The 15984-nt window shown below is 40.7% G+C and overlaps 2 protein-coding genes across 2 annotated transcripts in view; both read right to left on the reverse strand.

Moving 5' to 3' along the window:
- LOC104952864 (regulating synaptic membrane exocytosis protein 3-like) overlaps positions 1 to 6125 on the reverse strand; it is a gene marked incomplete at its 3' end in the record, with an annotated part of 15067 nt that extends 8942 nt beyond the window's left edge. Inside the window, exon 1 of the mRNA XM_010779773.1 lies at positions 5862 to 6125. The remainder of the gene's footprint in view (positions 1 to 5861) is intronic.
- A 3578-nt stretch (positions 6126 to 9703) lies between these two features.
- On the reverse strand, positions 9704 to 13920 carry nup42 (nucleoporin 42). The gene is made up of 9 exons (XM_010779772.1): positions 13721 to 13920; positions 13601 to 13672; positions 12254 to 12329; positions 11855 to 12079; positions 11665 to 11753; positions 11503 to 11579; positions 11302 to 11388; positions 10856 to 10958; positions 9704 to 10379 (listed from the first exon to the last, which is right to left on the reverse strand). The coding sequence occupies exons 1-9, from the start codon at positions 13803 to 13805 to the stop codon at positions 9892 to 9894; spliced, it is 1302 nt and encodes a 433-aa protein (XP_010778074.1). The 5' UTR covers positions 13806 to 13920; the 3' UTR covers positions 9704 to 9891.
- Positions 13921 to 15984: the final 2064 nt, after the last annotated feature.

Consider the following 15984-nt stretch of genomic DNA (forward strand, 5'->3'; position numbering starts at 1 on the left):
AACCGGAGAATGAGCGAGCGGGCAGTGAGCGAGCGCACACACACACACACACACACACACACACACACACACACATGCCAGAATGCAACGGAAGAAAAAAGACAGGGCTGTTAACACCCAGGTCTTGGCGGACGGATTGGAAAGACATCCAAGTGTTCTGTAACACTCTGCTCTGACACATATTGATTTTGTATATTATTGGCTGAGCGAGTGCAGTGTATCAGGAAAAAACTGACCAGGCACATCGCTATAACATATTCACAAATTTCCCATTTCACACTTAGCTGAGCAATAGTACGCATGGTGCACAGACTCACAAATCTGAGCTGGATGATAAGAGCCGTGAAATGAAGAGAAAAGGAACTCATAAGCAGCTTTGCCTCTCCCATTGGCCCAATCAAATGTTTTGTCCAATAAAGTCTTTAATGAGGTGAGTCATTGAGTCTCTCTCTCTACATCACCTTGTGACAGCAGACATAAATTCAATCCGTCACACCATGTTTTCACACAAATTGCTTGGATCATGGTGAATCAGCCGCGGCAGGAGAGCAAAGGTTTAAATTTTCTCTATTATAGCTGCAATTCAACGGTCAGATGAGTGTGTCTGAGGGGGATTAAAATGTAAGGCTGATGTTGATATGCTTAATTAAATCTTGCAGCACACATTGATTGCAGTAAACAATCAGATGGATAAGCTGTAATGTCTTCTTATCTGAAGGTAAATAACAGTTAACGACCATTTGTCATTCAAACAAAAGATTTTTAAGAACATGTGACATTTGACACAATAACTACTATTGGTGTACTTGCATAATTCAGCAATGATTAAAATACAAAGCACAGCTAACATTTTTATTGTGTCATTTATTTTGTGTTATCCTATTCAATTATTTATTTATTTACAAGTAGATCAACATATCTTTCTTTCAAAAAAGTTTAATGTATACATAAAACTCACTTTTGTTAGTTAAAACATTAGACATGTGCAGTTTCCAAACTATTATGCTAATATAAACACATGTGTGGTGGTTAACATGCTAACATATGGTAATTAAAACAATCATGTGTTTAGAAACTGAATATGTAATGCTGTTAAACTCAATTAAGTAACTTCAGAGATCTGGGAAGCCAACAACAGCAACTACCACAACATCTTTTGGCACTCAGCCACATAGATAAATCACTACACTGTGGAGTATCATTTTAAAGTTCAATCACTCATCCCAGGACCTCCTCGCCTCGCCACGCTAATCCCCCCAAAGCTGAGCCAGCAATACAATGTTTTTGCCAGCAGCCTTTAAGAGAAGTGCGACCTCTCATATCATCACTTATCACCCTCCAGCGGCTCACAGTGTTTCTCTCTACGCACCACTGTAGGGAATCAGTGTGAAAATTAGAAACACTGATGAAAATGGTGATAACGTTTCAAGTTTCAAGTCTTTTATTGTCATGTGTACATAGCTACAGTGTAGTTATGACAATGAAAATCTTAGGTCACAGGCTCCTCCAACAGCCCAACACAATAAAACAAGTAAATAAAATAAAAATTGAATATAATAGAAACAGAATGTGATAGAAAGTGTGCAGAATAGACTATACACAGTAACTGGAATATTGACATATGTGAGTTGCAAACAGATGATTGTTATGTATGTTCTTTCAAAAGTTCAGGTGTTCAACAGTCTTATGGCCTGTGGGATGAAACTGTCCCTTAGTCTTAGTCTGGTGGTTTTAGAATGAAACACTCATATTTTTTTCTAATATATCTCTTTTAAAGTCATTTGGGTAAACAAAAGTCCATATCCTAGCCGTGTCCCTTGCTGCACTCCAAAAGGTGGCCATTTAATCTCTCCTGGCTCTCATCTCTTCCTGCCACCCGTCCGGCACTGAAGCATTCCCTTTGTGCCCTCTGCTCCTTTTCATCAAAGGGGAAAGTTACTCCGTCAGCAGCAAGGGGGATGGAGAGTGGCTGGACTCGAAGGAAAGTGGGTTGAGAGGGGCGTGATGGATGAGATTGGGAGCTTTCCTGACTCATGGCCTGCTTTCTCTGGTGACTAATGTGGTCAGTGACATCTCTCTCACTGCCCCTCAACCACCCTGCTCCATCTCTCCGTCCCACCTGGGAGGCTTGTAGACGACCGGGAGCGGGAAATGTACATAATCTAACCCCACTCCCCAAGTCTTGGCTTAGAGAGCATGTGCTGAGGTAAAACAAGCCTGTCGGGAGCCAGCAGGGGTCAACCAAAGAACGCTCTGAAGCACGTATAGATCCTAATGGAGGACGAGATAAGAGCTGTACATTTATCTCTCCCCTCGCTTGTGTTTTTAAAAATGATATCATAGGCTTTTAATGCATATATCTCCCATCTTCTTTTTATATATGACCTGTTTTTTGGAGTTTCTTACGGTTTCATACGTGTTTGAGTGTTCGGTTGATCTGTAAAACTTGGTCTTTTGGTACAGTAGCATATTAGCTAGTCTGTGTAATGAAGCTTTTTTTTTATTCTTTATTGTAAAATTAGAGCTGCAATGATTGGTTGTATAATCGAGTAGTTCATGGACAGAACAATAATCGCCATTTTGATAATTGATGATGCAAATATGTATATATTTCCAGTTTTTCCATTTTTGGATGGAAATGTTTCACTTTCTGTCCGTGGCCAAACCAAACAATAAGTTGAGAAAATAATCAGCAAATAATTAGTAAAGAAAAATATCGTTGCAGCCATATTGTACATTTTCAACGCAGATACCGCTAAATAATGAACAATTACTTATTATTGATTAGTAAGTCAAATTTCCTTCACTAAGTCTTCACTTTAAATTCTTATTGAAATTAAGTCTATTTTGAGAAAAACAACGTAAACAAATTGAGAATTTACTTTAGAGATTGTGACAATGAGGGTAGGACCCTCCTACCCTCCTACCCTCACCTATGGTCATGACGGATGGGTCATGACCGAAATAAATAAGATTGCGGATACAAGCGGCCGAGATGGGTTTTCTTCGCAGGCATGTCCAGCTGGGAGGAGACCAAGGGGTAGACCTAGGACCAGGCGGAGGGATTATATCTCTTCGCTGGCCTGGGAGCGCCTTGGGATCCCCCAGTCAGAGCTGGTTGATGTGGCCAGGGAAAAGAACGTTGGGGCTCTCTGCTGGAACTGCTACCCCCGCGACCCGACCACAGATAAGCGGGAGAAGATGGATGGATGGATTGTGACGATTCTTGTAATTATTAACATATCATTTTTGTAGAATTTATCTTAGGAGAAAGCAAAGCAGACTTGTATCAGACAAGATTTTGGTTAACAAGAGAGTAACTGGCGCATCTGATGAAGGTCACCTTTTCTGCTGCAGGAGCAACACGTATCAGGTGTTGAGGGGAATTGATTTTCTGAGAACTGCTGTTGTAAAGTCAGAAATAGCTTGGTGATTTGTACAGTGGAATTCAAGTGGATTAATCTCCAGGATGTATTTATAAAAGACAAACTTTAAAAACATCGGTTAAATCCGAGTGGGCAAAAATAATCTCATAAAAAACTAAAGAAGAAGAAATAGAAGCATACCAACCAAGCACTCATTTTCTAACAATCCCCGCTTCTCTCCTTCATGATACCAGTCCAGAAAGGAATTGTGCTTTGCAGATGGTTGTCTACAAGTGTACACAGCCACATATGGTCGCAACAGCAACACACGCACATATAAAAAGATGCACCTAGACTCACACACCTTACAAGCCTGCTTATTACTAAGGCTGTCAGCCCTTCACCTTAGTTGTTTTCATTGTATTATCATTTCAAAGAAGAGCCAGCAGCTGCCAGCTACAGATCTTAAGTATGATCAGAGCGGTGTGAGTGTTTGTGAGTGTGTGTGGGTGCAGCACTGGTCTCGCGTGTGTGAAAAGTGTGTGTGTGTGTGTGTGTGTGTGTGTGTGTGTGTACGCATGTGAGCAGAGACTCTTTGATGGAAGGAGATATAGTTCAGGCAGGCCCTTTGAGTGGCTTGCTTATCTGCTACAATCTGACTCAAACACACAGACACACACATATATTTCACCCTGGTGGTGAATATTTCAAAAGGACAAGGTTTTGTCTATCCTCTGAACTTGTAAGCTGCACATCTCATATCTGCTTGGTAGCCCCACACCCATCTAAAACAAGGACTAAACTGCGACACAAAGAGCCATGTGATGGCGCTTTTTAAATATGTCAAATGGGATGACAGATTTTGTTTCACTAGTAAAGAGTGCAGACTGTGTAATATGGCCTCTGTTTTCAAATGTTTGAGTAATTCTTAAATTGAGATAAAGAAACATGGTTTTCAACAGAACGAGGTTGAGTCTCTCTCCAGCTTTCACTGTCTCCATTGATAATTCAGAGGATCAAGTTTGACTTAAGCAAGGATTTCAAGAGTAAAGCACATGGATAATTATTCTCTTTCTCCTCAAGACGGGCCAAGGATGGCGCACTTCTTCTGTGCAACTTGATGGACTCACTTTATCCTTCTCACTTTGTCCCTAACAGGTGGGGGAAATGTTTTCATATAGGAATCAACCTTTTTAGGTTATGGATCGCTTCACAAAGGTTTTTTAACAAATAAATAAAAACAACATAAGCTAGAGATTGCTACTGATGAACAGAAACACATACATTTTAAGTTGTGCAGTGTTATTTTGTGTACAGTTTTTGAGAAATAAATAAGTCAGTTGGCCTCATTTTACAAATGTTATTTATGTAAAAAGCAGCAACTGCATTTTTCGAGAAACCGTAACTTGTTATTGTTACACTTACTGAAAAATCATCCCTAGTGGAAGAGTGTTTAGCATAAATAAAGTGTGACTTTACTCTGCACCCTTTGTACTGAATCAGGAATCAATGTTGCTTTGAGTATCCAGATTGAATGAAACCAAGAGATGCCGAAAGATACTATGAATAACACTCCAGAAACATTAAACAGCTTCAGACTGTTTTTCTGAGAGAAAGACACTTGAATCTCGAGCCCCATCACATGTTTCTGCCTCCACCCACAGGTGGGGAGCACAGCTTGAGATCTGGACATTGTTGTGTTTGTGATATAATCTCACACCTCAGCATGCACTTGGCCTGACCCTAGAGCTGGCAAAGTACCACTCTCGTAAAATATGCTTGTTTTTTTCCCCACACTCCCTTCCCCCTACTTTTACCATCACCTTCGCTCACATGCACTCACACACAAACGCATCCAAAAAGGTGAGCGGTGCGTAGGTGACTTTATGCTTTTGATCCCAAACAACCATAATACAGGTCACCAGCACACAGTGGCCACAGACACGCTGAACTTTGTCCCTATACCTGAATCAACAGACAAAAAATGTACTTCAGTGACTTTGTTACAATTCCCAGTTGAGCCTATTTAAATATCTAAACATCTTTAGGCCTTTCCTGCTTATAAAATGTAAAATAAAAATAATTGAGTATTTAGGTCAGAATAAAATCCCTTACTGATAGGCTTAATCTGCATTATCTATATAATCTTGTATGACTTTATCAATCTCTTTAAACAGTTAAAAATAGTAGGAAAAATGCATGAAACTGCAACCTGTGCATTGAGAGTCTTCTAAAGCTAAAAAGATGAGTGTAAAAGGAAACCAAGACTTCCCAAATGACTCTTATCATCTAATCTGTTGCCTCTACAACAGGCATATGTGTATTAGCAATACAGACGAATTCACATTACTGCACCCAGTTTGAGCCATGCTTCTCCTATCACTGACCATCTGCTATTAATTGTGTGCAATATTCAGACTACAGTGGTCCTTTCACTGCCCTGTGCAAAAGAGCACTGCGATATTACTGCAATTAAACCTGAATCAGAGCACTTACCGCTTACAGCAAGGAGCGGCGGAGGCAAGGTGTGCGGTCGGAAGATGTCAAATAATTGTTTGCTTTTGTCGTATCTGTAGGAAGGTCATCGTTTGGGTTGTATTTTGGCTGTGATGGTCGGCTGTTTGCTGGACGGTTCCTCCACTTTCAGTGCTGCTACTGATGATCACACGGTATCGAAGGCGCGGTGAGAGACGCTTTGGAGAGGGAGGAGAGGAGAGGGGAAATTGGCTCTGGCAATGGCAAACAGCGACCACGTGTGGCTTGTGGAAACGTGAATACAACCTGTTTCTGTATAGAGAAAGAGAAGAGGGTTCATGTAACATGGATAAAACCAGCAGGTGGATTGCAATGAGTGCCTGCGTAATCATAGCTGCAGGTAGTTACGCAACAAACCAAACGGTTAATCATCATGTGTGGAAGCTTGGTTAAACACACATCTAACTGTACATATGAAGAGGTTGAAAGTAACTACATTTACTCAGGGACTTGTACTTTACTTGTATTTCCATGTAATGCTACTTTATACTCCACTATATTTAAAAGGGAAATATTCTGATGTTACTCCACTACATTTAATTAACAGCTTAAGCTACTTTTAACAAAATGCATCTCTAAAACATTAACTTTTTTTCAGAACCTTGTTTCAGTAAAATGCTACTTGATCAGCGATATTATCTAGAAATGTCACATATCAATATAATTTTTCTGCAAAATAATTACTTTAACTTTGTGTACTTTAAGTAGCCTTAATCTTGCTGTTAATACTTTTATGCTTTTGCAAGAAGGATTTTTACAATGATGTATTGGTACTTTTACTCAAGTAAAGCATCTGAATACTTCTTCCACCACTGTAAATAGGCCTAAAGACACAGCTGTGTAAGTCATAACTGTTTAAAAATCATTGTTGACTTTTAGGGAAATATTGTATTCGCCTTGCCAAGAGCTAGCTAGTTCAGCTAACATTCGCTAACGGTTAATGTGAAGCTAAAGCTAGTTAGCAGAGGGCTAGCTTGTTTAAGCATACATACTGAAAGCAAAGATAAACAGCTAACCAGCCGTTGTCCACGGGTTAAAAAATGTATACATGTATTACAGGTAAAGCTAAATTAACTTAATATATGCAGCTGTAATATAGACTTACGAAACTGTACTGTTTCCGGTCACTGTCATTGCTCAAGCTGTTTTCCACAGGTCTGCTGTGCACCAAAAAGCAGACAGATACAGTTGGCAACATATAGCTAAAATATAGTTACTTAAATGTGCCATGTTGCCAGTAACATGACATCAAATGAATGACAATTCCTTGTTCTGTCAATTTTGAGTTCACAACTTGTTTCCCCTGCAAAAAATAATGTGCTTTTTCTTTCATCCAATACCTGAAGGACTACTTCTGTATACATACTGTAGTTGTTTGAGAGATTGAGAATCTGATAACATCGATTTCACGGATTCAGTTAGGATTAATAGTTGTTGACAGTAGTGCTATTTTTAACTCGCTGCAGAAGTGAAAATACTGGAGTAAAAGTATTTTGCAGTTTAGAACAAAGGCAGCTCGCAGTGCATGCTTAGCCTTTTAGTGCCACTACAGTTCAATTGATTGTGACTCTGGTCTCAATATAGCACATATACTTGTGCACTGACAGTATTTACTCACTACAGTATATTATTACTAACAGTGTGTAGAAGAACTTGGTGCCCTAATCATAATATAAACCCATTACAATCTGCAGCACAGAAACTTTGGTAGGGAGCCTTGCACGTGAGGTATTTGCCGCCAAGCCTCTTAAATAGGCATAAATCAAAGGCCTTGGATCAATGCCCTGTTTCCCATAGGTGAACCACTGTGACACAACACAATCAATTCATGTTCTCTGCTGCAACAGTAAGGAGGGTCGACTGGAATCAGCCCCCATCACACATTAAAACCAACACTGAATCCAAATCAGCTCATTGGTATTCTGTAAAGAGAGTGGATTCAAAAGGTGGTAGAAGCATCTGTTGCTTTCATAAGCTGATATAGTGACAACAATAGCTGTGTCATAAAGCTGATAGACACTGCATTTAGGTGCTGCATGTCATAAAAGATCTAGCAAACCTAAAGGAGAAGAAATATTCATAGCTGCAGGCAGAAGTAATAATTGAAAAGATTGATCCATATAGTGCCGACATACATACACGGCTGCAGTGTATGGTTTAAACAGGGAATGAACAAGACAAACATTCCTGTTGCCCCAATGGAAAACTGTGTTAACTATATTGGAGCACCATATGCAGTGTACTTTATGCCTGTAGCTGGAGTCAGGTCACGGTCAATTGAATTACAGCACACAACCGTGGTCATGTGACCGGGTTTGTGTAAACTATCATTTGACAGGAGGGTGGGGCAGGTTGGGGATTAAAGAAGGAGAAGGAGGGCAGTGTGTACAGGTCATGACAGGTGTGTATATGTGTGTGTTCATAACCAATTTAGATGTTGTCTCTCAAAATCCCCAGGAGGGGAAGTAGGCAAAAAATTACTGCATTCATAGATTATATTCATTGCTACCAATCACATAATGTGAAATGAGTAGAATTAATCATTTCTTTAGTTAAACCATAACCATATACAGGTCGTAATATTCTCCAAGGTGATAAAATATTATGTGTGTACATAATGTTGCTTTGATCCGCTCTGTGCAGCTCATGCATACATTACATAAACACAGGCAGGATGCTAATGGGATGCCGCAGCAGTAACTGATTACATCTTTGCTGCCAGAGAAACAAGTAGCCACAGATGCCCATATTTCTCCGTTATATGTATTTAAGAGTCATTGGATGGCAATTTTCACTGAACAGAGCTTTTTCAATCGTTCATTAATCCGTTGAATTATTTATGTATTATCTGCTTTCTGGCGGGGGATTGGGAGGTTACTGCTAACAGAAAGAGAAGCAGGGAGAATAAATTCCTATAACTATATGCTAAATGCTTTGAACCCATGAGATATTGACTTAGGATGATTTCACACACACGAACTGACACACAGTAGGCACTTCCAGCTCAGCTTCACCTCTCGCCAATATAACAAACTCCCTGTCAGCGGAAAATATGCTGCAGTCAGCAGAGTCGTACGGCTTTATGGCAGCAGAAGAGCTTATTGCTGTCTCTTTGTCGCTGTATTCCTCTACTTGTGGTCCCATCGGATGTTCAGCACCTAATGAAAACGTGTTGAATGGCTCACTCACTCACTGTCATCTGTGCACTACCATACTTGCCTCTCTTTTAGTGGATGTAAGTAAGTTGGTGTTGATGGATTGTTTTTGGACAACATTATTTACAATTCTAATGACAACTTAAACATAGGTTTTTCTAAGCCAACAACCTGTCTCTTCTCTTAAAGTTGGCTCCAAGTAAACAGCTATTTTACAATTGCCTAGTGTCTGTTGATACTTAACTACAGATGGGAAAGGCCAGCGCCATATAAAGAGAATCTATTTATCTATATGGCGCTGGGAAAGGCTAATGCGTTTTAAAGCTTGTATTCTGTCACCCTCTCCTGGTTGAGTTGTGTAATTACAACTTCTATGTATATGATGAAAAATTGCAGTATATCAATGAGGATATTCTATAACCAATCATTCAGTGAAATACCTTTTTCTAGGATTGTTGTGCGGATAAAAGTGCTCAACATAGGTTCAAGGAATGTTTTTGGTTGTAATATAGGTTATCACATGGTCATGCAAACAAACCTTTAGAAACTTTAATCATCAACTGATGGTTCACTGCCAGTATTTCACCAAATGGGAAAAGGTCCAACTTAGAAAACCAGTTCAGAAAAATCCTTAGAAAAAACATTCAATCAATTGCAAACATCACTTTATATGACAAAAGGCCATCTAAAAATGTACTGTGTACTATACAGCTGAACATCAAGCTTTGCATAAACACTAGCCATATCATAAACATTACTAATATGACTTCAGTTTAATTAGAAGCACAGATCTTATGTTCCTATAAATTATCTTTTTATTTCAAAAGTCCCTTCCATCACACCACCAGCATGTCAGCAGGGGGAGGCTTTAAAGGAATCTGGCCGAGAGTAAACCTCTTAGCCTTAAACTGATTCAGTTCCTCTGCAGTCATAATGCTCACATGTGAAAACAGACTGTCTGAAGCTCCACCCGCAGGCCCGGCTCCTGCTGCTGGGGGAACAGCGGTCGCCCCAAACCCTCCGCTTGCCGCCGCAGGTGCCGCAGCACCAAAACTGCCCCCAAATCCTGCTCCAGTGTTTGACGTCGAGGAGAAAGTGAACTCCGAGGCAGAGCCGAATCCTGAAGTTGCTGCTGGCTTATCGGTGGTCGGAGCAGCAAAGGAGAAAGTAGATGGAGAAGCGGCTCCAAATCCAGAGGGAGGTTGTGTAGGAGCTGCTAAGGCACTGCCAAACCCTGTGGAGGAGGGCAGTGCAGCCGAAGGTCCAAACCCTCCACTCGGAGCAGCAAAGCTGAAGGAGTCGGCCGCTGCTGGAGCCCCGAAGCCTACATGGTCAGAAAGATTTAGAATGAACAAAGAAGCAATGAACTCTGCTTTCACACGAGATGAGGGGAACCACTGTCAGGTAGATATGACTCTACTTCTATTCTATTGTATTTACTTGCACCATTTTATCTGTTTTATTGTGTTGCTCTTTTGAAGGAGCCTGTGACCTAAGATTGTCATCGACATAACTACACTGTAGCTAAGCACACATGACGATAAAAGCCTTGAATCTTGAATCTACAGTAAGCCTGTACGACATTGGAGGAAAAAATGACACTACATTTTTTTTATTCCTGAGAAATAAATTGCCACAGGATTAATTACAAATGATTGTGATTGAGAACACACAACCTTTCAAATACAGGATTTGGAGTTATTTGCCAGGATATTTATTGGCGCTGGCTTCCTTTGATCATATAAAGGAATGACTTTGCTGACTCTCTGCCTTTACAAAAAAACAATACTTATAACTAACCTTTGGTTTCCACGCTGGATGTAGACGATCCAAATCCAGTCAATGTTGCTAAACCAAAGCCACCTGAAGGTGCCTGAGGTGCTGGGTTGTTTATCTCTGCAAGCTGCAAGGAATGGAAGTTATTTGAAAATGTATTTCATAAACATACAAATTGAATTGAATACTCATTGTTACAGCAAGTGTGTGTGTGTGTGTGTGTGTGTGTGTGTGTGTGTGTGTGTGTGTGTGTGTGTGTGTGTGTGTGTGTGTATTACTCATGCAACAGCCATCTCACACTGATGGATGGGAGCCAAAAACAGGTAGGCCTACGGCTACAAGATAATGATCCAGGATTTAGGTGTGTGTGTGTGTGTGTGTGTGTGTGTGTGTGTGTGTGTGTGTGTGTGTGTGTGTGTGTGTGTGTGTGTGTGTGTGTGTGTGTGTGTGTGTGTGTGTGTGTGTCTCACCAAAGCAGCGCGGGTGGCTGGATTCATAACCTTCAGTTCCTGGACTCTGCTTCTCCACTGGTTGAGCAACTGAGTGATACCGTTAACCTAAACCCCAGATAAAAACATTTACATTAAAAGAACACCCATTATCTTTACTGCAAAGAATACTTAAGAGCCTAAAGACAAATATAAGGAAAGACTATAAGACAAAGCACTTACGTATCCCTGAAGATCTCCGGACTCTCTTGTGGAGTAATATTCCAGTCGGAGCTCTTCTGGAGAAAGATCAGTGAAACCTGTAGACAAGAAACATCAAACATTATCAGGTCTAGTGTCTACAAAGAAAAAAGGATTGGTGATTAGATGTGGATTTACACTGACCAGATAAAGGCGCCTTGGAGTAGGAATAACATGAGAAGCCCCACTGGCCCGAGCTCTCCCAACTATCCATGTCCGACTGGACGATCTCCCTGAGTGACAGTGAGACAGACATGAAGTTAATCAATCCTGATGCTCACATTTTAACATTGCACATTACACAAAACGTAATAAAAAGAAACAAGGACCGTACAGTTTTTTGTCATCATCATCCTCTCCAGCTGGCACCTGCTTTTCTCCTCCTCTTCCTCCCCTGTCAAAGGTGCTGGGAGTGTCAAGCGCTGAAAATCGGTTTTGAGCAGAGAAGCTATACTCGGAGCTCTTCACGTTATCACTCCTCCCGCCACCTCCTCGGCCCCAGTCATTGCCTCCTCCTCCTCCACCCCCTCCTCCTTTGCCCCAGTCATTTCCTCCACCCCCTCCTCCTTTGCCCCAGTCATTTCCTCCACCCCCTCCTCCTTTGCCCCAGTCATTTCCTCCACCACCTCCTCTACCCCAGTCATTTCCTCCTCCTCCACCTCCTGCTGCTGCTTCCTTTCCCCAGTCAGCTCCTCCGCTTCCAGCTCCTCCTCGACCCCACTCCTCAGTTCCGTGAGAGGAGAAAGATGACGGCTGGATGTAGGCTGCTTTTTGCTGGGAGGGATTCACCCAAACTCTGTTTCCAAACCCTGAAACCAACATGCACACAGTTGTTGAATCATTCAAATAAACGCCACCACTACGGCCACTTCTGCACGTAATGCCATCTTTAGTATGACTGCAGGGATTTTGAGTCACTGGGTCACATGACATTGATCTATTGAACAAACTAATGAAAGTGTGCCAGATAACACACATTACTATATATTTTTAGCATAACTTTTGCAAATAGGGGCAAGTTAGCACAGGTAGAGGTTTTTTCAAAAATCACAGTTTTGAGTAAGTCAAATTGTAATTTGTCGAAGGCTGACTGTCTGTCGAATACCCAACCTATAACTAATTTTAAACGGTTTCACAGAGACGTTGATTAAACTTTATTTACATTTTGCCAGATGAGGTGTTTGTTTGCAGCGCTGTTCAATTGTACCATAAGGATTGGCGTTCCTAATTAGTTTTTAATCTTATTAACAGTTGTGTAAAGTGAATAAGTACTACTACTAAAGTACTGTACTTATGTACAATTTTGTGCTACTTTGAACTTCTACCCCACCACAATTCAGAGGTAAATCGTGTACTTTTACTCCACTACATTTATTTAATATACCTTTAGTTACTTTACAGATTTCTATTAATGATGTAAAATATAATCAAGTGTTAAGTCAGTCTTTAGTTCCACCTGGAGTAAATTCACAAGCTACCCTGCAGTATACAAAGTCATTCAAACTAGCTGCACCTTTACCAGCTATGAGAACACTTTCATGATCTATCATTATAAAACATAACATATATATTATTCTGAAATGGACCAAACTGCACAAAGACTGCTTACTTTTGGTACTTTAAGTATATTTTGATGGTAATACTTTTCTACTTTTACTTAAGTTACATTTTGAATGCAGGACTTTTACTGTAACATAGTATTCCTACACTCTGGTACTTCTACTTTTACTCAAGTACAAGAGTACTTTTACTCAAGTACAAGATCTGAGAGTACTTCTGCTTTTACTCAAGTACAAGATCTGAGTACTTCTTCCACCTCTGCCTATTTGTATTAGTCCAGTAAAAGTACCTTTATGCTTGAATCAATTAACTTGCTAAGTAAGAATATGTTACAGCCTACTCAAAAGGCACAACAATAAAAGTAAACAACCCTAGTGTGAAGTCAATGATGGAGAAACGAAAGTAAATGTTGCCTGCTACGTAGTTACGTCAACTTCGCCGGTATCTTACTGGATAGGTTTCAATAGAAGAAGCAGCTGCAGGAAATGTAAACAACTTTAAATGTTCTCCTTGTGTTCACCTCCTCCTCCTCTGGGCTGTTGCTGAGCAGAAGAGCGGTTGTTGTAGTTGTTGTTGTTGTATCCTCCTCCTCCTCCTCCACCTCCACCTCCACCTCCTCCACCTCCACCTCCACCTCCACCTCCTCCTCCTTCTCCCGGGTGCTCATTCCAACATTTGTCCCCGTATCGACACCGTCCCTGGAGGAAGAAGTTGCACACGGTCATTTCAACACACTCCTTTTTCTCTGAGCGTCCAAATGTCGGCAGCCACACTCGGCAGTGTTTTCGTGCGGCTCAGGAATCTCACACAGCATTGTGTCGCAGGACTTGTACGTCATCGCTCACTAGTGACCCCAGGTGGACGGTGATGGATATCCTTCAATTACTTCAATGTTGCATTTGGTAAATGTGGGGTTTATTTGGATTTCGTTTATAATAATGTATTAGTGTTTTTGTGCCTTAATGCTTATCTTTCCCCCTGGTTCTTATTGGATGTATTATTTATGTTTCGTGTCTTATTGTGAATTAATGTCTAGTTTAAAGTAGCATATTGTAAAAGATTTACATGGTGGCTGTTTCTTCATGGTTATGGAGACCTTTCTCTTACCTTTTCTTAAGTACAAAGTCTGAGTGCTTCTTCTTCCTCGAAAAAATAAATAAACAAAATAGAAAATCAATCAATCAGTCAATCAATGTTTATTTATATAGCCCAATATCACAAATGTTACATTTGTCTCAGTGGACCTCACAGTTTGTACAGAATATCAGTATGACAATACGACACCCTCTGTCCTTAGACCCTCACATCGTACAAGGAAAAACTTCCAGAGGAAAATCACAGTTTAAAGGGGACATGGGAGAAACCTCAGGGAGAGCAGCAGAGGAGGGATCCCTCTCCCAGGACGGACAGACGTGCAATAGATGCCGTGTGTAAATCGAAAAGATAATACATTTTACAGCATAGGTAGACCAAATGTTTGGAAATGCACAAGGATGTCAACAATCCTGTGGGAGCCATCAGGGAAGTAGTATGATGAGAGTCAGGCAGCACCGCAGAGACAGGTTCAGCCACGACTCGAAGTCCAGGACTCAAATCCAAAACTCAGGATAGAGGATCCAGGACTCAGGACCGCAGCAACAGGATCAGCCACGACACAGGATCCCGGCGTAGATAGACACCAAAAATAAATTTGGGGGAAGCTGGGTTATTCGGAACATGAGAGTACACAGGCACAGACAGACAGAAGGAAGAAGTAAAGTGTAAAGAAGTCAAATGTTTTTTAAAACATGAGATCTTTGACATCTCATATATGAGCTATCGTCCCTCTATTTTAAAAAAAAACTGTCCATGATCAAAGACTCATTTCACTTCAGTGTGATAGCAGGCCACACCAAGTATTCACTCGTAGGTACCTTGACTTTACTTGAGTATTTCTGCAATTTATATACTGTGTCTCTGCTCAGGAACATGAGCCTGTATTTCTGATTTCTAGTTTTTTATCTTTATTATTTGATTCTTATTCATGCTTATTGAGTGATATTAAGCTATATTTGGCTCTTTGCTGTAACAACTGTTCATGTCCCCTCTGTAGGACGAGTACAGGTATTCTGATTCTGAATTTCCCCAATTTGGGATCAATAGTAGTTTGATGTATCCAGTAGTGGGCGCTAACGCCTGGTTGCCACCGGCTCTAAAAAAGAAAACACAGACGAAGATGCTACTTCGCGCATGCGCAGTGATACTATAAATGCTAGCTGAGCAGAACGGATGTGTCTGACATTAAAGACTCGATTGACAGCTCGTAAACCTCCTGATTTAAGTAAGTAACTTCAATCAAATGTACCAGTAACTACCAAAGAGTGTATTTTTAACATTAATTTATTATGAGTGTCATTAGTGTGTTTACATGGCGCACAATGAGTTGTTCCGTGTTGCCTGTTAGCTAACGTTAGCTAGGCTAAACAACAACAAAGTGAGCAAATGCTAAGGATAATATCCAAGTTATAACCAGTGGTGTAAAGTAACTAAGTAGATTAACTCAAGTACTGTACTTAAGTACAATCCAGAGGTACTTGTACTTTACTTGAGTATTTCCATTTTCTGCCACTTTGTACTTCTACTCCACTACAATGCAGCCACTACATTTATTGTTTGTTTGTGTGTGTGTGTGTGTGTGTGTGTGTGTGTGTGTGTGTGTGTGTGTGTGTGTGTGTGTGTGTGTGTGTGTGTGTGTGTGTGTGTGTGTGCTGTAGGCTCGACATGGGAAAAGGCTGTAAAGTGGTGGTGTGTGGACAGGCAGCGGTGGGAAAGACTGCCATCCTGGAGCAGCTGCTGTACGGAAACCACTCTGTAGGTGAGTTATGCATTAACGTTAATAATGAGAAAATAACATACCATTATACA

Source organism: Notothenia coriiceps, unplaced genomic scaffold, assembly GCF_000735185.1.
Source record: "Notothenia coriiceps isolate Sejong01 unplaced genomic scaffold, NC01 NC01_scaffold00020663, whole genome shotgun sequence".
Classification (NCBI taxonomy): Eukaryota; Metazoa; Chordata; class Actinopteri; order Perciformes; family Nototheniidae; genus Notothenia; species Notothenia coriiceps.

Bases quoted from the DNA above. Each gene is read 5' to 3' on its own strand.
- nup42 (XM_010779772.1), bottom strand. From the start codon at position 13,805: ATGACCGTGTGCAACTTCTTCCTCCAGGGACGGTGTCGATACGGGGAC. The intron at 11,580-11,664 runs GTCAGTGTAAAT...TCTTGTCTACAG, and splicing joins CTCCAAGGCGCCTTTATCTG to GTTTCACTGATCTTTCTCCA. The intron at 10,380-10,855 runs GTTAGTTATAAG...CTGACCATGTAG, and splicing joins ATCCAGCGTGGAAACCAAAG to GCTTCGGGGCTCCAGCAGCG.